General features: G+C 32.4%; 5 protein-coding genes and 1 pseudogene across 5 annotated transcripts; 4 read left to right on the top strand and 2 right to left on the bottom strand.

The window, feature by feature from the left end:
* The first annotated feature begins 35 nt into the window (after positions 1 to 35).
* LOC149498035 (glucan endo-1,3-beta-glucosidase, basic isoform-like) lies at positions 36 to 1301 on the top strand. The gene is made up of 2 exons (XM_089718172.1): positions 36 to 170; positions 421 to 1301. The coding sequence occupies exons 1-2, from the start codon at positions 80 to 82 to the stop codon at positions 1167 to 1169; spliced, it is 840 nt and encodes a 279-aa protein (XP_089574298.1). The 5' UTR covers positions 36 to 79; the 3' UTR covers positions 1170 to 1301.
* A 1965-nt stretch (positions 1302 to 3266) lies between these two features.
* Positions 3267 to 4662, top strand: LOC149498034 (glucan endo-1,3-beta-glucosidase, basic isoform-like). The gene is made up of 2 exons (XM_089718093.1): positions 3267 to 3413; positions 3587 to 4662. Exons 1-2 carry the CDS (start codon positions 3281 to 3283, stop codon positions 4528 to 4530), a joined length of 1077 nt encoding a protein of 358 aa, XP_089574219.1. The 5' UTR covers positions 3267 to 3280; the 3' UTR covers positions 4531 to 4662.
* Positions 4663 to 4817: 155 nt separating this feature from the next.
* LOC105645299 (protein IQ-DOMAIN 12) lies at positions 4818 to 14413 on the bottom strand. Its single transcript, XM_089718120.1, is given in 7 exon segments — positions 4818 to 5276; positions 5387 to 5518; positions 5595 to 5633; positions 5760 to 5978; positions 6430 to 6694; positions 12021 to 12067; positions 14297 to 14413. Coding segments are annotated over 7 exon segments (1278 nt in total).
* On the top strand, positions 14405 to 15920 carry LOC149498033 (glucan endo-1,3-beta-glucosidase, basic isoform pseudogene; annotated as a pseudogene).
* A 2717-nt stretch (positions 15921 to 18637) lies between these two features.
* Positions 18638 to 20126, top strand: LOC149498032 (glucan endo-1,3-beta-glucosidase, basic isoform-like). The gene is made up of 2 exons (XM_089718077.1): positions 18638 to 18955; positions 19129 to 20126. The coding sequence occupies exons 1-2, from the start codon at positions 18760 to 18762 to the stop codon at positions 20070 to 20072; spliced, it is 1140 nt and encodes a 379-aa protein (XP_089574203.1). The 5' UTR covers positions 18638 to 18759; the 3' UTR covers positions 20073 to 20126.
* A 134-nt stretch (positions 20127 to 20260) lies between these two features.
* LOC105645099 (protein IQ-DOMAIN 12) lies at positions 20261 to 23257 on the bottom strand. Its single transcript, XM_089717507.1, has 7 exons — positions 22969 to 23257; positions 22428 to 22573; positions 21984 to 22295; positions 21314 to 21532; positions 21149 to 21187; positions 20934 to 21065; positions 20261 to 20822 (listed from the first exon to the last, which is right to left on the bottom strand). Exons 2-7 carry the CDS (start codon positions 22500 to 22502, stop codon positions 20364 to 20366), a joined length of 1236 nt encoding a protein of 411 aa, XP_089573633.1. The 5' UTR covers positions 22503 to 22573; positions 22969 to 23257; the 3' UTR covers positions 20261 to 20363.
* Positions 23258 to 24409: the final 1152 nt, after the last annotated feature.

Below are 24409 nucleotides of genomic sequence, written 5' to 3'. Positions count from 1 at the left end.
ATAGAGAAGATAGTTAGTGCAGAAGGAAATAAACTAGCAGCTTCATGTAATTTAAGTTTATTCCAAATTGTTGCAAAGGATGGCTAGGTCTTGTTTGGTTAGCAAAAACTCTTCCACAGTCTCCATGATGCTGTTCTTTGGGCTTCTTCTTGCTAGCTTTGATACAACAGGTATCTCCCAACTCTAATCCCATAATTATTATTATACTTCTTCGGTCCTAAAATATAAATTATTTTTTAGTGATTATTTTATTCTAAAATGTAAGTCGTTTTGAGTATTTTAAATAAATTTTATTATAATTAGGAGAATTAATTCTTTTCTTAATTCCATATAAAAGTTTTAAATGATTTATATTTTGGAATAGTGGGAGGAGTAAGTAGTATTAACTATATATGTTGTTGCTTCTGAATCATACTGCAGATGCTCAAATAGGTGTTTGCTATGGAACGCTTGGCAATAACCTTCCACCCCCAACAGATGTTATCTCTCTCTTTAACCAATACGGCATTCGTCGACTGCGAATTTACAGCCCAAACCAAGCAATTCAGCAAGCCTTGAGGGGCTCCAATATTGAACTCATGTTAGGTCTTCCCAATGTTGATCTTCAAAAAGTTGCTTCTAGTCAAGCTGAAGCAAACATATGGGTACAAAATAATGTACTAAACTATACGGAAGTTAGGTTTCGTTACATTGCTGTTGGAAATGAAGTTAGTCCTTCAGATTCATTTGCCGAATTTCTAGTACCTGCTATGATAAATATACGTAAAGCGCTTGTGTCAGCAGGTTTAGGACCTGCTATTAAAGTTTCTACCGCTATTACTACCGGAACACTCTCCGAGTCATATCCTTCTTCTAAAGGTTCTTTCGCACAAGCATATCGTTCAATACTTGATCCGCTTATCCAATTTCTGGTAGCGAATAGATCGCCATTACTCGTTAACTTATATCCTTACTTCAGTTATGCAGCAAATGCTCCTGATATTAGTCTCGGTTATGCTCTTTTCACGGCTCCATCAACAGTTGTCTCTGATCCTCCATTTATTTATCGAAATCTTTTTGATGCAATGGTCGATACTTTTTATGCCGCACTAGCGAAATCAAATGGAAGTTCTTTAGAGATAGTTGTATCAGAGACTGGGTGGCCTACAGGCGCAGGAGTTGCGACATAAATGGAAAATGCAAGAATTTACAATAACAATTTGATTCAGCATGTGAAAAGTGGAACTCCAAGAAGGCCTGGAAAAGCTATAGAAACTTATATTTTTGCTATGTTTGATGAGAATCAAAAAAGTCCGGAATATGAGAAATACTGGGGACTTTTCTTGCCAAACAAACAGCCTAAATATGAAGTCAATTTTTCAGGAATACAACATCAAGTAAATTTTAATTGGCCTAATGCACCAATTTGCGCCTTTTTATAATTTTCTTCCAATTACAAATAAACATATTTTTTGTAATTTTCTTGCAATTTGCGCCAAACTCATTCTGTAGACAGAATTTTTGTTTAATAAATTATAAATCAAGGAGTTCACTACAAAAAAAATAGTTTTAAAGGTAAGGCTAAGTGCAAAAAGGCAATTATAGTTTAGAGAAAATTTGACAAATTTCAACTTGTTTATTACGTCCAAAGAAGTTTCACTTTAGTTTCTTATTTTCATATTTATAACTTGTATATTAATTACTTTCAATTTTAAAGAAAAGTCTACAACAAGTTTTCTAACACGTTTTATCAATCAAAGACTTACAAGTCTTCGTCGTCTTTCTTTTTCTCTTAAAGGAAAATGATCAACAAGAACAGAATCAGCAATAAACAAGGGAAGGGCAGGACCCACTCCTTTAAGATCAGACCAAGAATAAGCAACCCTATTCACTGACAGTTTTTTGAGAAGACATATACAGTGAGGAATAATATTGCCAAAATAACAGCCATCTGCATTTTTGACCTTCAAGTGCTTGCACCAGCAGCAGTAGGGACTCTGACTCAGGGTTGTAGAATTTACCTTTCGATTAGGTTTTTTATTTTCGTTTTTTTTTAATAAACAATACCTCTTTATTTAAATTTGTTTAATTTTTTTTTCTTTATTTTTGAGAAAACTGTTTTGAAAACAAAAAATAAATTTTTTAAAAATAAATAGCCGTTTACATAATTGTGTTTTCTGTTTTTAATTCTATATTTTTTTTTTCATTTTTATCCTCATAAAATTATTATTGTCATTGATATTCTTACTATTATTGCCTCTATCTATATGAATTTAATGTTATTTCATTTATCTAAAAATATACGAGTATATCTTTTTATCTCTATTCAAATTCTCTTTTTTTTCTATCTTTTCTCTATTTAGTATTATTTTTATATTTAATATTATTTTCTCTATTTATATAAATTTAATGTTATTTATTTATTTTAATATTTGGATATTATGTTTTTATTCAACATAATAATCAATAGTTACCGCAACATTGAAATTTTAAAATTAATGATCAAATTTGAATTAAAAACTATTTAACGAGTTAGAATTAAATAATTATTCAAGATATCTCTTTAAATCTTAGACTATTACGAGCTTTAACTGTGTGGATTCTGTTCAAATCAAAATGGGTTGGAATTAATTAGACTTTAAATATAACTTTAAAAAAAAAATAGACTTTAAATCTATTAATTCTATTATTTTAAGTATTAATTCAAAGAAGCACGATCAAATTTTTATGACAAATGAGATTTGATCTTCAAAATAATTTATACAAAAATAATGAAAGATATTTATTATAAAGTAGAAATTCCATTAATTATTTTAAATGCCTAATAGTAACATTAGGAATTAAGTAGAAATTCATAATAGTAAGAAAAAAAAGTAAGATTATTTTAAATTCAACAAGTATTTTGATATAGAATTTTATTATATTAACTGAAATATAAGAACAGGACATTAAGTCTCATTGGTGTTTACAAATTAATTAACTATATTGCTGTTGGAAGTTCTTTAGTGGATGGCCTGGAAAAGCCACTGTCTTCCTTTGACAGCATACTGTAATCCCTTCAATTTCATTACTTGGTGTCTAACAGCTTCAAGTCTTACCAATCCCTTGAATGTTCCACGGAAACTAAAATATTAGCTAAATAAGAAAACATAATCTCACTTAAATAGGAAAACAAAGTTAAATCCTAAATAGGGAAAAACATAACTAAATAAGAAATTTATATACCTTAATAGATCAAATGGAAATTAAATACAGTGCTCTTGTTTCTAATATAAATAGAGGAGCTAGTGAAGAAGGCAATATGCTTGGAGCTCTCGTAAGTTTATTATCTATTTCTTTAAGGATGGCTAGCTCTTGTTCAGATGGCAAAAGCCCTTCCACAACCTCCAAGATGCTACTTTTAGTGCTCCTACTTGCTACCCTCAATGCAACAGGTATCCCCGAACGGTTTTTTACTTAACATCTTCGGGTTAGGTTTGGGTATAAAAGGAAGTCTGATGGCTCGGATTTAGTTTCCTGATAATGTTAAGGTTTTCATGATTTATATTTATAAATTAATTAATTTGCTGATAAAAAAGACTGTGTATTGTTACTCTTTGTAATGCAGGTGCTCAAATAGGTGTTTGCTATGGAATGCTTGGCAATAACCTGCCACCCCCACCGGAAGTTATCTCTCTCTTTAACCAGAATGGCATTCGCCGAATGCGAATCTACGCTCCAGACCAAGCAGCTCAAGAAGCCTTAGAAGGCTCCAATATTGAGCTCATTTTAGGTCTTCCAAACTCTGATCTTCAACGCGTTGCTTCTAGTCAAGCAGAAGCAAACACATGGGTTCAAAACAATGTACCACGTTATCCCAACGTCAAGTTTCGTTACATTTCTGTTGGAAACGAAGTCCACCCTTCAGATTCCTTTGCCCAATTTCTAGTACCTGCTATGATGAACACACGTAATGCGCTTCTATCAGCTGGTTTAGGAGATGCTATTAAAGTTTCTACAGCTATTGACACTGGCGTACTTGCCGAGTCATACCCTCCTTCTATAGGCTCTTTCAAACAAGAATATCGTCCAATACTTGACCCGCTTATCCAATTTCTGGTAGCGAATGGATCGCCATTACTTGTGAATATATATCCTTATTTCAGTTACATAGAGAATTCCGGTGATATTCGTCTCGACTATGCTCTTTTTACGGCTCCTTCTACGGTTGTCTCCGATCCGCCGCTTAGCTATCAAAATCTCTTTGATGCCATTCTTGATGCGGTTTATGCTGCATTAGAGAAATCAGGTGGAAGATCTTTAGATATAGTTGTAGCAGAGAGTGGATGGCCGACAGCCGGAGGAAAAGCCACTTCAGTAGAAAATGCAAGAACTTATAATAACAATTTGATTCAACATGTTAAAAAGGGAACTCCAAGAAGGCCTGGAAAAGCTATAGAAACTTATATTTTTGCTATGTTTGATGAGAATCAAAAAAGTCCGGACTACGAGAAATACTGGGGACTTTTCTTGCCAAACAAACAGCCTAAATATGAAGTCAATTTTAATTAAAGAGTTAGGAAATTTTTTCTCTATTAATTAATAATCATAATTTTGAGCATTGAGATCTTCGTAAGAATGATAGGGCAATAAGTATATTTGTGTCTGTAAATTTTAATTTGCTATATAAATGCATTATGCGTATGAGTTCTTATGTTTCTTTATAATTATATCTTATGTATCATTTTGAAAATTCAAAATAAAGAATCATTTCAGTCCATTTCAATTTCAGAGTGAATCAAACAGTTTCATGTATCAATACAAGATATAAAAACTCTTCTACATGTAATAAGTTCACTCTATGCATATCCACTCTTTCTGCAATTATCAAACATTTGATCATTATAAGAAGATCAAAAACATACTCCATTCTTGTATGATAAGTTAAAACCATCATCTATTCGTTGCCTCGGCGTGCTCATCGACCTTGCCTTTGCCTTTGCAGATTTAGTCGCTGCCATGTAAGTCGGAAAAACTGGACTACTTTCATCTCCTGAAGTAGTACTCCGATGTGTTCGACAAAATGATCTTCTTGGAAATGATAGTACTGGTTAATTTAATCCATCTATAGAATCTTGTTTTCGCGTACTTCTTGTTCTAATTTGCATTGCACCAAACAGATCACTAGTTGGTTTCAGATTCTCCATTTCTTCTCTAGTGTACATGTCTTTGTTCGCCAATGGTTCTAACCAATTGCTGGGACTGCTAATTTCTTTGTTGGGTAGTGATTCTTCAAACATATGACTGTTTCTCCTCTCCTAAAATGTAATTAATTTTGGAATTGAACATGGGAAGGAATTCCAAAGAGTACATTTGGAATTTCATACGATAATTCAATATAATTAAATCAAATTCTATTGTCAATTACCCGATGTGAAAATGAGTATTTCACCATCCTGTCTCTTTTGATATTGGCTTCTTGTTTTTTGAACCATAAGGCTTCCATCTCTTCCTTCGAAAGCATACTGTAATCCCAACATCTTTGGCTTTTGCATTCAAGCTATACACATGAAATTAAAAATAATTAAAATCATAAATAAAGAAGCAAAATTCATCATATACTTTTTAGATTTTACCATCTGAACTGATTGCAGATCCTTCTCATGGTTCTTCCCCTAGTTGATGACATGAAAAATAAATTAATAACACCTCGCCAATCAAAATTGTAGTCCAAAAACATAATTCACTTATGAAATTCATTCGAACAAAACATTTTATTTAGTATTGTAACCTTAACCTACCTTAGTATCTGCATCTCCCAATGCCTTGGATTTGAAAATTTGCTTATTTTCGCCATCTATGTAATGATCAGTATTATTTTTAGCTCTGACCTGGATTCGTGCTTTTGCATTAGATGGCAAACGCTTCAATTTCATGGTTAGTTCGCGTCTAGCAGCTCGGCCACGGACGATAGCTTGAAGTCTTACTAATCCCTTCAATGCTCGCAAAGCTTTCCTTGCCTATTTTGGTAGTTCAAAATTTCTTCATTAGGGTTAGAGCATTATTAATGCAGCTACAAAAATAGTTCTGATATGCCATTTCAAGAACCGCATGCAAATTTCTTGATAAAAACAAGCCAAAACACTTTGCTCGGGTCAGTCGAGCGATAGTGAAATGTAATGTAATATAATTAAATACATAGCCATTACAATGAAAATTTAAATGACATCCCATTACAACTCACCGAATGGAATCAGAAACCAGAAATGATATTTTTGAAGCTGTTGAACTAATGAAAAGTTGCATTCAGATAGAATTCCTAATACCTAATAACTGGAAATTCTTAACTACTATTCAATCAATGCCATAAACAGAATTAAGCAAGTTTAATGATCATCAGTAAACTTAAGTTTAAATTGCTTGAAATAGCTTTCATTATATATATAAGAAAATTTATATCTTGAAGCTTACAAGATAGGCACGGAAAGCACTCTGTATCTTAATAGCAGCCAAGTGTTCATCTTTCTTGCTGAAATGATGACAATGAGAGGATTGAGAAGAACCGGTAAGCCGGACAACCTCAGCGGCTGCATGAGCAGCTGCGATGGCAGCCTCAGCAGCAGCCGCCGTCGCAAGAGCTACAGTCAGTGCAAACTTTCTCTGCTTTTCTGTTGCTTCATCTATACTCCTCTGCGGTGATGGAGGAAGCAGAGCAGGGCGTTCCTTAAACTTTAGCCTTCCATGTTGTGGAAATTGGGCTTTTTTTCCACCAAAAACAATTTTGAATTATTGTACTGAGTAACTACATCAGGTGAATTCCCAGATAAGTGGAGGAGTCACAAATGGTCTCACTTAAAATCCACTTGCCTAGACATAATTTACTTAGAAGTAATTAATTAGACAATAACCACCAAAAATAGTTTACCCAACAATAGCTATTAAATAAATAAAGACAAAAGCAATAAATAAGGGAGAACACCAAAATTTAACGAGGTTCGGCCAATTTTGCCTACGTCCTCGGACACTACCAAATTTATATTTCACTAAAAAAATATACAAATTGAGAGAGGAGAGAAGCTTGTCTAACCCACTAAGTATTGGAAGACAAGTTTTGGGATATATAAAATTGCAGGAGGTAGGCTCCTTATATGGAGGAGAGGCCACCCTCTCCCTTGCCATTTTCCCGATGTGGGATTTGAGCCACTAAACCAACAATCTCCACCTTGGCGAAAATTCCACCAATACAAATTTCTGCTCTCTCTCTCACAAAGTTGCAATGTCTTCAAATGTGCTTGGTAGTGCCAAGCTTCAATTTTTAACAATATTGATCAAGTCCAAGCAGTATTTGAACTTGACAGTTGTCACCACTTTCGTCAACATATCAGCAGGATTTTCAGCAGTCTGAATCTTCTGGAGTTGAACTTGTCCTTCCTCTAGAATTTCTCTGACAAAATGAAATTGAACGTCGATATGCTTCGTCCTTGCATGATGACAGTTGTCACCACTTTCGTCAACATATCAGCAGGATTTTCAGCAGTCTGAATCTTCTGGAGTTGAACTTGTCCTTCCTCTAGAATTTCTCTGACAAAATGAAATCGAACGTCGATATGCTTCGTCCTTGCATGATAAACTTGGTTCTTTGCCAAGTGAATAGCACTCTGGCTATCGCAATGTACAACAATGTTGTTTTGCCTAATTCCCAATTCATCAAGCAACCCTTGAAGCCAAATTGCCTCCTTAACAGCCTTTGTAACTGCCATGAACAGTGCCTTTATTGTAGACAAAGCCACTGTTGACTGTAAAGTAGACTTCCAACTAACTGGTGCTTTTGCAAGAGTAAACACATAACCAGTAGTTGATCGACGTTTATCCAAATCACTGGCATAATCAGAATCACAGTATCCGACTATGCATTGACCACTATTCTTATCCTGCTAAAAAATCAATCCAACATCCACAGTGTTCAAAAGATACCGTAGAATCCATTTCACAGCTTGCCAATGATCCTTGCCAGGATCATGCATGTACCTGCTCACAACTCCAACTGCCTGTGAAATGTCTGGTCTTGTACACACCATAGCATACATCAAGCTACCTACAACATTTGCATAGGGAACTTTTGACATGCATTCCTATTCTGCATCATTTTTTGGTGACTGAGTTGCACTGAGTTTGAAATGAGGAGCAAGAGGGGTACTAACAGGCTTGGTTTTATCATCCATACCAAAACGCTTTAGTATCTTTTTCAGATATTGCTTCTGATTTAGACAAAGTCTCCACAATTTCCTATCTCTGGTAATTTCCATGCTGAGAATCCTTTTTGCTTCGCCCAGATCTTTCATTTCAAATTCTTGATTCAACTGATTCTTCAAATTCTCAATTTCTTGTTTATTCTTTGAAGCTATCAGTATATCATCAACATACAAAAGTAGATAAATGAAAAAGCCATCTTGTAGCTTGCGCAAATACACACAATGATCGTATTTGCTTCTTGTGTACTTCTGCCTTTGCATAAACTTATCAAATCGCTTGTACCACTGCCTCGGAGACTGCTTCAATCCATAAAGCGATTTTTTAAGTTTGCATATCATATTCTCCTTTCCAGCAACTTTGAATCCTTCTGGCTGAGTCATATAGATTTCCTCTTCCAGATCTCCATGTAAAAACGCTGTTTTTACATCCAATTGAACTAGTTCCAAATCAAACTGTGCTACCAAGGCTAACAAAATTCGAATGGAGGAATGTTTTACAACTGGAGGAAAAACTTCATTATAATCAATTCCCTCCGTCTGAGCGTAGCCTTTAGCTACCAACCTTGCCTTATAGTGAACACTGTCTCTGTCAGGAAATCCATCTTTCTTTGCATATACCCATTTGCATCCTATTGCCTTCTTTCCCTTTGGTGGATCAACTAAGTTCCACGTTTGATTCTTATAAAGGGACTTCATTTCATCTTCCATAGCTTTTCTCCACTTTACTTCTTCTGAACTTTTGACAGCTTCATTGAAAGTGGATGGAATGCTATCATCTGCAATTAGAGATGCATAGGCCACCATATTATCAAAACGAGCAGGCTTTCTTATAACTCTTCTTGGCCTATCAAGTGCAATTAACTCAAGTTGTTGTGGAGGTTCTTGGAGTTGAACCTCCCCTTCATCTGAATCTCCTTCTACCTCAGGAGTTTCTGCAGGTTCGGTACTTGCCACTGGGATTTTTCTATAAAACTCCACCTGTTTGGGAGTATCCTCCGCCTATTGTGGAGTACCATCTGACTGCTCTACTGTCACCTTTTTTAACATGGTAGATTCATCAAAAGTGACATCTCTGCTAAAGTTTATTTTCTTTGATTCTGTGCACCATAGTCGATAACCTTTAACTCCTGTGCTTATCCCCATGAAAATGGCTTTCTTAGCTCTTGGATCCAGCTTCGATTCCTTAACATGATAGTATGCAGTGGAACCAAATATATGTAAGGAATCATAATCATTAGCAGCTTATCCACACCATACCTCTATAGGTGTTTTGCCACCAATAGCAGTTGATGGTAATCGATTAATGAGATGGCATGCATATGACAAAGCCTCAGCCCAAAATTTCTTGTCTAACCCAGCATTAGACAACATACACCGAACTTTCTCCAGCAATGTTCGGTTCATGCGTTCTGCCACCCCATTCTGCTGCGGTGTATTTCTAACTGTGAAGTGCCGAACAATACCTTCAACTGCGCAGATTTTATAAAAAGCATCATTTTTGTATTCTCCTCCATTGTCTGTTCGGAGACATTTGATGCGTCTGCCAGTCTGAGTTTCCACCAATTTTTTCCATTTGAGGAAAACTCCTAGCACTTCATCTTTTTGACTTCAATATATACTCCCCAATCATCAACAAAGGTTACATAATAATGTTTGCCACCCAAAGAAGCCGTTGTAGAGGGTCCCCATACATCAGAGTGAACATAGTCCAAAATACCCTTGGTATTATGGATTTCGGTGCCAAATTTCACTCTTGACTGCTTTCCTTTGGTGCAATGCTCACAGAAGTCCAACTTGCAGGTTTTGACATCTTTCAATAATTCCTGATCTAACAATCTTTTCAAGGATTTTTCACCTGCATGTCCCAATCGCTTATGCCACAATCTGGTTGTTTCTAACTCTTTGTCATCACTAGAAACAACTGCTGCTGTCGATTCAATAATTGTATTACCTTGATAGTAATACAAATTATTCCTTCTCCGAATTCCTTTCATCACCACAAGTGCACCCGAGATGATTTTCATCATTCCTTCTTTCGCAATTATAGTGAATCCTTTTGATTCTAGGACTCCCACTGAAATGAGATTCTTTGTCAAACTCGGTACATATCGAACATCAGTCAGGATCCTGATTGATCCATCATGATTCTTCAAATGGATTGAACTAATCCCTTCTGTGAAGCAAGGAACATTATTTGCTGTATAGACAACTTCATTTTCAAGTTCTTTAAAGTTAAAAAACCAGTCCCGATGGGGACTCATATGATGACTGCATGCAGAGTCTAGCAACCATACTTCACCAGAACTTATCAAATTTGCTGATGCATTGTCTATAGATGCCATGATAACTAATGAGAAGTCTGAGTCTTCGTCATCACACTCAGCTATGTTTGAATCAATAACAGCTTTGCCTTTGGCTTTCAGTTTTGGACAATCTTTATTCCAATGACCTTTCTCACGACAAAAGGCACACTCATCTTTTTCAACTCTGGCTCTTGAACGGGATCTACTTTTCTTTCCCCCCTTTCTTTTGGCTTCGTGAACGGCCTCCAACCACCAGAGCTTCTACTTCAGTTGCCTTTTCCTTCTTTTCTATCTTTCTCAGTTCATGGCTGTAAAGATCAGCACAAACTTCACTGAAAGTCACATCTTTATTCCCATAGATTAGAGTCGTTGTAAGATGCTCAAATTCATCAGGAAGAGACGCTAGTAACAACACTGTCAAATCTTCGTCTCCAAATATCACATCCAAATTAAACAAATCACCCACCAACTGATTAAATTTTGTGATGTGTTCATCATAGTGGTACCAGGAACATAATCGAAGCGATACAATTTCTTCTTCATGGAGAGTTTATTCTGATTGTTTTTCTTCAAAAATTTCTCCTCCAATGCCTTCCACAATTTGTTTGCAGAAGTTTCTTTCGAGAAAGCATATTTTTGCTCTCTAGAAAGACACGACCAAATTGTACCACATGCCAAACGATGGTCTTCCATTCACTCTCCTCCATCTCGTTTGGTTTCTCTTTTTCAATAGTAACATCTAGACCTTGCTGAAAGAGAGCGTCTAAAACTTCCCTTTGCCACATGCCGAAATGACCGGTGCCATCGAAAATCTCCACTGTAAATCTTGCATTTGATACAGCATTTCTTACGAAGGTTGATGCTGTAGCAGGTGTGGTATTTTTCTTTTCGTCTGCCATTTCTTCTTTAAATATTTAATAGCTATAAAATCAATTTTCAAAATGCGGAACACAACCAAGGAACTTTTTTTATGTGGCAGATCAGACTATGTTGCAACCACAGTGAATACTTAGTAACCTTAGCTCTGATACCAATTGTTGTGGAAATTGGGCTTTTTTCCACCAAAAACAATTTGTGAATTATTGTACTGAGTAACTACACCAGGTAAATTCCCAGATAAGTGGAGGAGTCACAAATAGTCTCACTTCAAAATCCACTTGCCTAGACATAATTTACTTATAAGTAATTAATTAGACAATAACCACCAAAAATAGTTTGCCCAACAATAGCTATTAAATAAATAAAGACAAAAGCAATAAATAAGAGAGAACACCAAAATTTAACGAGGTTCGGCCAATTTTGCCTACGTCCTCGGACACTACCAAATTTATATTTCACTAAAGAAATATACAAATTGAGAGAGGAGAGAAACTTGTCTAACCCACTAAGTATTGGAAGACAAGTTTTGAGATATTTAAAATTGAAAGAGGTAGGCTCCTTATATGGAGGAGAGGCCACCCTCTCCCTTGCCATTTTCCCGATGTGGGATTTGAGCCACTAAACCAACATTCCAAGAATCCATCTCCACCTCTTTGATTTTTGCAGATTTTTAGACTTAAAGAAAGAAAAGAAAAGGAAAGTATGGTAGTAAATGTTTTATGTTAAAGGAAATAGTTTTCGTCTCATTTTGATCTATTCCCTATAAGAATATTTTTTGCAGGGGCAAACTCCTTCTAATTTTAGGTCCTCAAACTTCAAATAATTAGTAAAAATATTTTAAAAAAATGGTGTGGATTACAAAAATAATTATCTTTAGAATTTTTTGATCTTCTAGAATTTCTATGTAAGAGATGGAATTAACAGAATCTCTACTAGCTATTAGCTGGTATGAATTACTATTAACCGCATGAATTAACTAAATTAAAAGGCATAGTCTGTTTTTTTACTCATTATCTATACTCTTTTTTATAATATTAAATATTATTTATAACTTTCGTCTACATTTTTTAGATTTTTATAATATTAAAACATAATCTTATATTGAGATAAACGTGAATATATATATATATATATATATTTTTTTAATTCAATTTATAAATTATTACTTATTCAAAATGCACTTTAGCTAGCTATGCATAATGCCAGAATACCACCTAATTAACAAACGCATTTCAATATGTGTACGGGTAAATATAAAATTTTTCGCTGATAGAAATTCAAACATGCAATTAAGAAATCAATAACAAATTCACTTCCTACCCAGCAGAACAATTTAAACAAAAAAGATTATAATTATATATACGCGTATATATCTATGATGCTGGATTCCAAATTTGATGGAATGAGAAAAATTATGAAAATTCTAATAAGGAAGAAATGTTTTAACAATCAAAAGATTGTTATTGTAGCATGGAAATAAAATGTTATTGTTAAATAAAAAATATTAAATTTTTAATTTTTAATTAATTTAATAATTGCGAATAAGTTTGGGTCGCTCAAAAACTCAATAATGAAATTTAAACAAAAAGTTTTGAAATTGATATTAAATTCAAACTCGATTTGAGTTTGAATCACGTACTATCAAATTAATCAATATAATGGCAATGTTTTGGAGTTTATTTACTTCCAAACACCATTTTTTCAACACTGTGACACTTTCTTGAAAGTTATGAGAATAATTGAATATTAACTATACATTGGACAATGTCAATGCACCAAAGGAACAAAAAGATGAGTGAAAAAGAAAAAAAGAAAAAAGAAAAAAGAAAAAGAGAATGAGAGCAAAATCAGATGTAGTTTTTTTTGCATTTTTAATGATTAATATGAAAAATAAAACCCTTTTTTTAATTAATTACATTCATTTTTTAAGAAATTACCAAATTATATCAAAATTTATCATTAATAAACATTTTTTTTTCTTTTGTTTTTTGTTAAATTGAAAATGGATTTAAGAATATTAATGGTACCGTGTTGTGCATTTTCTACCTGGAATTGACAAATATAAAAGGAATTGTTATATCGGATGATTTAGAATAAATATTAATTAAAATTTGTATTTTGTTGCCACATAACCTACGGCACAATCCATTCTCCATGTGCTTTGCCCTCTTGTCTCTTGCTTTGAAATTGGCATGCTCTTTGTGGCATTTGTTTAGCTCAATGGATTTGTTTTCATATTTTTTACCGTTAAAAACATTTTACTAAAAATCATTCTTTTTTTTTTTTAGAAAGACTCCAAAAATTTTTTATACTCTAATTAAAAAAACCATGGCGTGATCTGTAAAAAAAAAAATGATATAAAAATACTTGTGATGATAAAAAAAAATTGCAGCTTAATCATTTTAAAAAATAATTTTAATATGAGTAAACAAAGTTACGAATTTCGAAATAAGATTAAATTTATATTTAAAAGTGTAAAAATATTAGTGAAATAAATTTGTGACGTAAACTTTTTAAAAACAATAAAGCAAATGTGTCCACCTCCTCATGCAAGGGAAATGGATTCAAAAAAAAAAAAAAAAAAAACTCCAAATGAAAACCAGAAAGCAATGATGGGAGGACTCCTTGAAGGTAGGGAAACTTTATAACCTGGCATTGATAAGTTTACATGACCGCCATTATTGTGTTTTTTTTTTTTTTTTTGGTAATTTATTATTTAAGAGAAAAAAGCGAGCAATACAAGTGGGAACAATATTTCAAGTTCGAAAACAAGCCCCATGAGGAACTGATTTAGCCAATACATGAGCTATATCGTTTGCTTGTCTTCTTATCCAAGCCAATGTGACATTTGGCAATTGGACTAAAAGTAGCTTACATTCAGAAAAAACTACTCCAAACTCATACCAATCTTGGATAATCTTGGATAGAATTCCTCATAGCACAGTAAACCTGCAGACAATCGGTCTCAATCTGAATCTTCAGGGTGGAACAGCTCGATATCAACCAAGACAACACCGCCATTATTATGTTTGATGATAAAGCATGTGCCCTTCCGCCTCCCACCCCACGCCAACTCCGTAAAGCACGATTATAAACTATCTTATTATGAAAATGTATCACTAAACATAGCATGTCTCTTATTACAAGATGTAAATATTATGGCATAATTCTAAAATATTAGGACTTGTATCATTATTAATTTTTTTAAGATATATTTTGCTCTTGATATACTTGCAACCTCATAAGTTTATTCCAAATTGTTCAGAGAATGGCTAGGTCTTGTTCAATTAGCAAAAACCCTTCTTCAATCTCCATGATACTACTCTTTGGGCTTCTACTTGCTACCCTTGATACAACAGTTGCTCAGATAGGTGTTTGCTATGGAATGCATGGCAATAACCTACCACCCCCACCAGAAGTTATCTCTCTCTTTAACCAGGATGGCATTCGCAGAATGCGAATCTACGATCCAAACCAAGCAACTCTGCAAGCCTTGAGAGGCACCAATATTGAACTCATGTTAGGTCTTCCGAATGATGACCTTCAAAAAATTGCTTCTAGTGAAGCTGAAGCAAAGACATGGGTACAAAATAATGTCCGAAACTACCCGGATGTCAAGTTTCGTTACATTGCTGTTGGAAATGAAGTTAAACCTTCAGATTCCATTGCTCAATTTCTAGTACCTGCTATGAAAAATATACGTAAGGCGCTTGTGTCAACAGGTTTAGGAGATTCTATTAAAGTTTCTTCGGCTGTTGATACCGGAGTACTCTCCGAGTCATTTCCTCCTTCTAAAGGCTCTTTCAAACAAGAGTATCGTCCAATACTTGATCCGCTCATCAAATTTCTCATAGAGAAGAGATCCCCATTACTCGTTAATCTATATCCTTACTTTAGTTACACTGGAAATACTCGTGATATTCATCTCGATTATGCTCTTTTCACAGCTAAATCAACGGTTGTCTCAGACCCGCCACGTAACTATCAGAATCTTTTTGATGCGATGCTTGATGCTGTTTATGCTGCATTAGAGAAATCAGGTGGAAGTTCTTTAGATATAGTTGTAGCAGAGAGTGGATGGCCGACAGCCGGAGGAGAAGCCACTTCAGTAGAAAATGCAAGAACTTATAATAACAATTTGATTCAACATGTTAAAAAGGGAACTCCAAGAAGGCCTGGAAAAGCTATAGAAACTTATATTTTTGCTATGTTTGATGAGAATAAAAAAAGTCCAGAATATGAGAAATATTGGGGGCTTTTCTTGCCTAACAAACAGCACAAATATCAAGTCAACTTTAATTGAAGGATTTGCAAGAAGTAGCATAAAATGGAAACTCTTATGTTTTACTAATAGTAATTCTGTAATGATAATAAATTTGAGTTTTGAAACTCAAATAGTGTCAGATTTGAGTTTTATCTATGTTGTCTATTTTTAATAAATTTAAAAGGGAAGTTTACCCTTACTGTGTAACCAACAATGTTATTTTAGATATAATGTTTCCAATGGATCAAAAAGGAAAAGAATGATCGGCCAATAAATATAATTTTAGTTTTTCCTATTAGTGTGTTTGAATTTCATCAATGTAGTGGTTTTATATATTCAATCAATAATAATATTTTCCCTTTGTTTTTGCTAGACATTTGTAGGAGAGTTTTGGTTATATCCATATATTTGATGCATGGTTTCAAATGAATTTTATTTCTACAAAACTTATAAAGAAACACCATATAAATCTCATAATTAACAATTCTCAGTAAAAAAATTACAATTATAATTTTCACTGTCCTTATAAAACTTATAAAGAAACACCTATATAATTTTGATCATTCATCATTTTCTCTCTTTCTTCTTTTTTGTTTTTCGTCTCTTTTGATCTATTTCTTATAAGAATATGTTTAGCAGGGGCAAACTCCGGCTACTCCTTTTAGGTCCTCAAACTTCAGATAAATATTTAAAAAATAATAATGTGGATTACAAAAGTAATTATCATTAAATTTTTTGGCCTTTAGAAATTTCTATATGCTAGCTTTCTCGAACGTGCGTTACACGATATTTGTACTCATTACAAGTAAATATAATTTAATTTATATATATTATAATATTATGAAGAATTTATATTATTGCAAAGTAATATAATAAATAGAAATTTTCTCACAATGATTATTAACTTGATTTGATTTATTACGTTTCGAATTTATATTATAGATAGATAGTTAATATAATAATTAATATATTAATCATTGTTTTAGAGGATCATTTATATTTTTGATATTTTTTTTTTTTTTACTTTTAACTAAAGTCTTAGGCATTTAAATTAATTTTATATTCGTTTTTTTTAGAAAAAAAAATTAAGTGGTTTGCTAATATAACATGTTATATCATAATACTGTATATATATATATTTTTTTAATTTTTATTATAAATTATAATATTATGGACAATATATATTACTAAAACAATTCTGGGCAATTCTGGGGACTTTTCTTGCCAAACAAACAGCCTAAATATGAAGTCAATTTTTCAGGAATACAACATCAAGTAAATTTTAATTGGCCTAATGCACCAATTTGCGCCTTTTTGTAATTTTCTTCCAATTACAAATAAACATATATTTTGTAATTTTCTTGCAATTTGCGCCAAACTCATTCTGTACACAGAATTTTTGTTTAATAAATCAAGGAGTTCATAATTTTTAATAAATATTAGCGTATCTACAAAAAAACAGTTTTAAAGGTAAGGCTAAGTGCAAAAAGACAATTAAAGTTCAGAGAAAAATTAAATTTTTCAACTTGTATTACTTTCAAAAAACTATCTTATTTTCATATTTCTAACTTGTATATTAATTGCTTTCAATTTTAAAGAAAAGTCTACAACAAGTTTTCTAACAACTTGTATATTTCTTTCTTTTTTTTTTTTCTTTTAAAAAAGGAAAATGATCAACAAGAACAGAATCAGCAATCAACAAGGGAAGGACAGGACCCACTCCTTTAATAAGCAACCCTATTCACTGACCGCTTAACAAAAGATATACAGCAATAATCTAGTTTTTTGAGAAGATATATACAGTGAGAAATAATATTGCCAAAATAACAGCCATCTGCATTTTTGACCTTCAAGTGCTTGCACCAGCAGCAGTAGGGACTCTGACTCAGGGTTGTAGAATTTACCTTTCGATTAAGTTTTTTATTTTCGTTTTTTTTTAATAAACAAAACCTCTTTATTTAAATTTGTTCAATTTTTTTTCTTTACTTTTGAGAAAACTGTTTTGAAAACAAAAAATAAATTTTTTAAAAATAAATAGTGGTTTACATAATTGTGTTTTCTGTTTTTAATTCTATATTTTTTTTTTTCATTTTTATCCTCATAAAATTATTATTGTCATTGTTATTCTTACTATTATTTTCTGTATTTATATAAATCTAATGTTATTTATTTATCCAAAAATATACGAGCTTATATTTTTATCTCTATTCAAATTCTCTTTTTTTTTTTTTAATCTCTTCTCTATTTAGTATTATTTTTATATTTATTATTATTTTCTCTATCTATATAAATCTAATATCATTTAGTATTATTTATTTATTATAATATTTAGATATTATTTTTTTATTCAACATAATAATCAATAGTTACTGTAACATTAAATTTTAAAATTAATGATCAGATTTGAATTAAAAAATATTTAACGAATTGAATTAAATAAATATTCGAGATATCTCTTTAAATCTTAGACTATTACAAGCTTTAACTATATGGATTCTGTTCAAATCAAAATGGGTTGGAATTAATTAGACTTTAAATTTATTAATTCTATTATTTTAAGTATAAATTCAAAGAAGCACCGATCAAATTTTTATGACAAATGAGATTTGATCTTCAAAATAATTTATACAAAAATAATGAAAGATATTTATTATAAAGTAGAAATTTTATTAATTATTTTAAATGCCTAATAATAACATTAGGAATTAAGTAGAAATTCATAATAGTAAGAAAAAAAATTAAGATTATTTTAAATTCAACAAGTATTTTGATATAGAATTTTGTTATATTAACTGAAATATAAGAACAGGACATTAAGTCTCATTGGTGGTTACAAATTAATTTACTATATTGCTGTTGGAAGTTCTTTAGTGGATGGCCTGGAAAAGCCACTGTCTTCCTTTGACAGCATACTGTAATCCCTTCAATTTCATTACTTGGTGTCTAACAGCTTCAAGTCTTACCAATCCCTTCAATGTTCCACGGAAACTAAAATATTAGCTAAATAAGAAAACATAATCTCACTTAAATAGGAAAACAAATTTAAATCCTAAATAGGGAAAAACAGAACTAAATAAGAAATTTATATACCTTAATAGATCAAATGGAAATTAAATACAGTGCTCTTGTTTCTAATATAAATAGAGGAGCTAGTGAAGAAGGCAATATGCTTGGAGCTCTCGTAAGTTTATTATCTATTTCTTTAAGGATGGCTAGCTCTTGTTCAGATGGCAAAAGCCCTTCCACAACCTCCAAGATGCTACTTTTAGTGCTCCTACTTGCTACCCTCAATGCAACAGGTATCCCCGAACGGTTTTTTACTTAACATCTTCGGGTTAGGTTTGGGTATAAAAGGAAGTCTGATGGCTCGGATTTAGTTTCCTGAAAATGTTAAGGTTTTCATGATTTATATTTATAAATTAATTAATTTGCTGATAAAAAAGACTGTGTATTGTTACTCTTTGTAATGCAGGTGCTCAAATAGGTGTTTGCTATGGAATGCTTGGCAATAACCTGCCACCCCCACCGGAAGTTATCTCTCTCTTTAACCAGAATGGCATTCGCCGAATGCGAATCTACGCTCCAGACCAAGCAGCTCAAGAAGCCTTAGAAGGCTCCAATATTGAGCTCATTTTAGGTCTTCCAAACTCTGATCTTCAACGCGTTGCTTCTAGTCAAGCAGAAGCAAACACATGGGTTCAAAACAATGTACAACGTTATCCCAACGTCAAGTTTCGTTACATTTCTGTTGGAAACGAAGTCCACCCTTCAGATTCCTTTGCCCAATTTCTAGTACCTGCTATGATGAACACACGTAATGCGCTTCTATCAGCTGGTTTAGGAGATGCTATTAAAGTTTCTACAGCTATTGACACTGGCGTACTTGCCGAGTCATACCCTCCTTCTATAGGCTCTTTCAAACAAGAATATCGTCCAATACTTGACCCGCTTATCCAATTTCTGGTAGCGAATGGATCGCCATTACTTGTGAATATATATCCTTATTTCAGTTACATAGAGAATTCCGGTGATATTCGTCTCGACTATGCTCTTTTTACGGCTCCTTCTACGGTTGTCTCCGATCCGCCGCTTAGCTATCAAAATCTCTTTGATGCCATTCTTGATGCGGTTTATGCTGCATTAGAGAAATCAGGTGGAAGATCTTTAGATATAGTTGTAGCAGAGAGTGGATGGCCGACAGCCGGAGGAAAAGCCACTTCAGTAGAAAATGCAAGAACTTATAATAACAATTTGATTCAACATGTTAAAAAGGGAACTCCAAGAAGGCCTGGAAAAGCTATAGAAACTTACATTTTTGCTATGTTTGATGAGAATCAAAAAAGTCCGGAATACGAGAAATACTGGGGACTTTTCTTGCCAAACAAACAGCCTAAATATGAAGTCAATTTTAATTGAAGAGTTAGGAAATTTTTTCTCTATTAATTAATAATCATAATTTTGAGCATTGAGATCTTCGTAAGAATGATGGGGCAATAAGTATATTTGTGTCTGTAAATTTTAATTTACTATATATATGCATTATGCGTATGAGTTCTTATGTTTCTTTATAATTATATCTTATGTATGATTTTGAAAATTCAAAATAAAGAATCATTTCAGTCTATTTCAATTTCAGAGTGAATCAAACAGTTTCATGTATCGATCAATACAAGATATAAAAACTCCTCTACATGTAATAAGTTCACTCTATGCATATCCACTCTTTCTGCAATTATCAAACATTTGATCATTATAAGAAGACCAAAAACATACTCCATTCTTGTATGATAAGTTAAAACCATCATCTATTCGTTGCCTCGGCGTGCTCATCGACCTTGCCTTTGCCTTTGCAGATTCTGTCGCTGCCATGTAAGTCGGAAAAACTGGACTACTTTCATCTCCTGAAGTAGTACTCCGATGTGTTCGACAAAATGATCTTCTTGGAAATGATAGTACTGGTGAATTTAATCCATCTATAGAATCTTGTTTTCGCGTACTTCTTGTTCTAATTTGCATTGCACCAAGCAGATCACTAGTTGATTTCAGATTCTCCATTTCTTCTCTAGTGTATATGTCTTTGTTCGCCAATTGTTCTAACCAATTGCTGGGACTGCTAATTTCTTTGTTGGGTACTGATTCTTCAAACATATGACTGTTTCTCCTCTCCTAAAATGTAATTAATTTTGGAATTTGAACATGGGAAGGAATTCCCAAGAATACATTTGGAATTTCATACGATAATTCAATATAATTAAATCAAATTCTATTGTCAATTACCCGATGTGAAAATGAGTATTTCATCATCCTGTCTCTTTTGATATTGGCTTCTTGTTTTTTGAACCATAAGGCTTCCATCTCTTCCTTCGAAAGCATACTGTAATCCCAACATCTTTGGCTTTTGCATTCAAGCTATACACATGAAATTAAAAATAATTAAAATCATAAATAAAGAAGCAAAATTCATCATATACTTTTTAGATTTTAGATTTTACCATCTGAACTGATTGCAGATCCTTCTCATGGTTCTTCCCCTAGTTGATGACATGAAAAATAAATTAATAACACCTCGCCAATCAAAATTGTACTCCAAAAACATAATTCACTTATGAAATTCATTCGAACAAAACATTTTATTTAGTATTGTAACCTTAACCTACCTTAGTATCTGCATCTCCCAATGCCTTGGATTTGAAAATTTGCTTATTTTCGCCATCTATGTAATGATCAGTATTATTTTTAGCTCTGACCTGGATTCGTGCTTTTGCATTAGATGGCAAACGCTTCAATTTCATGGTTAGTTCGCGTCTAGCAGCTCGGCCACGGACGATAGCTTGAAGTCTTACTAATCCCTTCAATGCTCGCAAAGCTTTCCTTGCCTATTTTGGTAGTTCAAAATTTCTTCATTAGGGTTAGAGCATTATTAATGCAGCTACAAAAATAGTTCTGATATGCCATTTCAAGAACCGCATGCAAATTTCTTGATAAAAACAAGCCAAAACACTTTGCTCCGGTCAGTCGAGCGATAGTGAAATGTAATGTAATATAATTAAATACATAGCCATTACAATGAAAATTTAAATGACATCCCATTACAACTCACCGAATGGAATCAGAAACCAGAAATGATATTTTTGAAGCAGTTGAACTAATGAAAAGTTGCATTCAGATAGAATTCCTAATACCTAATAACTGGAAATTCTTAACTACTATTCAATCAATGCCATAAACAGAATTAAGCAAGTTTAATGATCATCAGTAAACTTAAGTTTAAATTGCTTGAAATAGCTTTCATTATATATATAAGAAAATTTATATCTTGAAGCTTACAAGATAGGCACGGAAAGCACTCTGTATCTTAATAGCAGCCAAGTGTTCATCTTTCTTGCTGAAATGATGACAATGAGAGGATTGAGAAGAACCGGTAAGCCGGACAACCTCAGCGGCTGCATGAGCAGCTGCGACGGCAGCCTCAGCCGCAGCCGCCGTCGCAAGAGCTACAGTCAGTGCAAACTTTCTCTGCTTTTCTGTTGCTTCATCTATACTCCTCTGCGGTGATGGAGGAAGCAGAGCAGGGCGTTGCTTAAACTTTAGCCTTCCAAGAATCCATCTCCACCTCTTTGATTTTTGCAGATTTTTAGACTTAGAGAAAAGAAAAGAAAAGGAAAATCTTTAGTAAATGTTTTATTTTAAAGAAAATTAAATACTTAGAAAAAAAAATTAAGAAACAGAGGAAATGAACCTTCTCTGTTTTTTTTTTTTTTTGACATTTACCTTCTCTGTTTTTGGTTTTTGCTCTGAAACAAATAGCTTCTTTAACAAACCAAACCAGCAAGTTCTCCTTCCCATTGGAGATTTTTCTGAATTTTCATTAACCCAATTTATTAAACTAACTTCATCTTCTATTTCTTCAAGCAAACCTGAAATTTGGAAAAGAAATCACAAATTCGCAAACCATTTCTGCAATAAGAAAAGCATGAAATGTTGCTAAAAGACTATGTACTCATGTTTGACTTCTGTACTAAATATTAGAATACCTATAAAATATTTATCCCATAATATAAAAATAATATAAAAGTGTCATTATCATAAACAGGAATCTCAAGATTTTATAAATTTAGTGATAGTCTCATATTTACTTCATAATATAATAAAAAACTTTAATAATCAAATGGAATATTTGTTTTACTCATGTCAAGAAAATTACAATTTGAATCTTGATGCTCAGTTTCTTGAAATATTTATTATGTAAAAATTAAAAATTAAAAATTAAAAAAGAAAAAAGAAAGAAAGAAAGAGAAAAACGAAGTATTACCTGTCTAATTTATGGCAGTATCAATCATCACAGGATAGAAGAACACAAAGTGACCTGTCTTGAGAGCCTTCCATAAATAGATGAAGCTATTAAGCACAAGGTTCATGTTATCATCAAGAAAATGAAATGAATCTTGAAAATATAATCTTGAATCTTGAACTGAATCTTGAAGCTTGGAGATCACTTCATGGGTATAGAAACAAGAAAAGGATTGAAGAATCCATTAAGAATTGAACTGGGTTTTGGTTACTGTTTTGAAAGTGTATATATATATATATATATATATGTATATGTTAGTTGTTTTGGAATAGTGAGTATTTAAGAGATTTGAAAAAAAAGGTACGAGAAATAAAGAGGGTGATGTGTCAAGAAATGGAAGCAAAGGGAAGATGATGACTTGTTTGCAAGTCTGTTCTACTTCATGGGGGGTCCCATTCGCTTCTCTCTCCTCCAAATGTCTTTTTGAACAACTGCCACTGACCGTTTCAATATCTGCTTTTGCTAAATGGAGTTACTATATTATCCTTTTATTATTCTTAATCATATTTCCCAAATTGAGAAATGTATTTTCTTTTCCTTCATAATAATAATAATAATAATAATAATAATAATAAATTTTTAATTTTGTTATAAAAAAAATTGATTTATTTCCAAACAAGTCATATAATACTACCAATGTGTTCATCCTCGCAACATGTGAATTAAGATAGTAAACGAACTCAATTCTTATAAGTGTAAGCTTATCAATTTAATTTTTAAAAAATATATTTATTAAGATAACAAAAAAATAAAAAACATTATAAAATTTCAAAAATCATAATTTCTATTATTCTCTTGCCTCCCTTTTATCGGATTCAAATAATAAACACTCTTTACAAAAATCTTAAATTTTAACTATTTAGATATTTATTTGAGAAGAAATTAAAATTACGTATGAATATTTTCATTTGGAATTCTTTTATTTAACCATAAGACAAATGAAAACCCTAAAATCAATGACATATGCACATAATTAAAAAAAAATATATATATATATATATAGAAATTAAGGATTTAATTTGTGTCCACAATTTTGGGAACCGTGAGATCCTTGGAATTTTTTATGTGGAAATAATCTAACAAGCATTCTTTTGCATGTGGAATTTGTATGCTTCCTCACAATTACATATGTCGTAGTAATGGGGGGAAAAAAACCAATGCTTGCTACAAACTCACTTGCCAAAATGAGTGAAGAAAAATATTATTCTACGTTAATTCTATATTAATTTCAGACATGCAAGTGATAGTAATTGTTATTTAGAAAAAAATCACTAAATTAATAATTCAGTGATCGAGTATATTAAATAAAATTTATAATATATTACGCGATATATTTAAATCTCTGAATTTTTAAATATATCAAATATTCAATTATTGAATTATTAACTCATAATATAAGAGA

This window comes from Jatropha curcas, chromosome 2 (assembly GCF_041381405.1).
Source record: "Jatropha curcas cultivar XTBG-Jc1 chromosome 2, XTBG_Jcur_1.0, whole genome shotgun sequence".
NCBI lineage: Eukaryota > Viridiplantae > Streptophyta > Magnoliopsida > Malpighiales > Euphorbiaceae > Jatropha > Jatropha curcas.
This window is presented reverse-complemented; position numbering and strand designations above follow the sequence as displayed.

Excerpts from the sequence above, each read along its gene's own strand:
- LOC149498035 (XM_089718172.1), top strand. The coding sequence starts at position 80 with ATGGCTAGGTCTTGTTTGGTTAGCAAAAACTCTTCCACAGTCTCCATG. Across the intron at positions 171-420 it reads TGCTAGCTTTGATACAACAG|ATGCTCAAATAGGTGTTTGC; the intron begins GTATCTCCCAAC and ends ATCATACTGCAG.
- LOC149498034 (XM_089718093.1), top strand. The coding sequence starts at position 3,281 with ATGCTTGGAGCTCTCGTAAGTTTATTATCTATTTCTTTAAGGATGGCT. Across the intron at positions 3,414-3,586 it reads TGCTACCCTCAATGCAACAG|GTGCTCAAATAGGTGTTTGC; the intron begins GTATCCCCGAAC and ends TTTGTAATGCAG.
- LOC149498032 (XM_089718077.1), top strand. The coding sequence starts at position 18,760 with ATGGAAATTAAATACAGTGCTCTTGTTTCTAATATAAATAGAGGAGCT. Across the intron at positions 18,956-19,128 it reads TGCTACCCTCAATGCAACAG|GTGCTCAAATAGGTGTTTGC; the intron begins GTATCCCCGAAC and ends TTTGTAATGCAG.
- LOC105645099 (XM_089717507.1), bottom strand. The coding sequence starts at position 22,502 with ATGGGAAGGAGAACTTGCTGGTTTGGTTTGTTAAAGAAGCTATTTGTT. Across the intron at positions 21,066-21,148 it reads ATCTGCAATCAGTTCAGATG|CTTGAATGCAAAAGCCAAAG; the intron begins GTAAAATCTAAA and ends TCATGTGTATAG. Across the intron at positions 20,823-20,933 it reads AATACTCATTTTCACATCGG|GAGAGGAGAAACAGTCATAT; the intron begins GTAATTGACAAT and ends ATTACATTTTAG.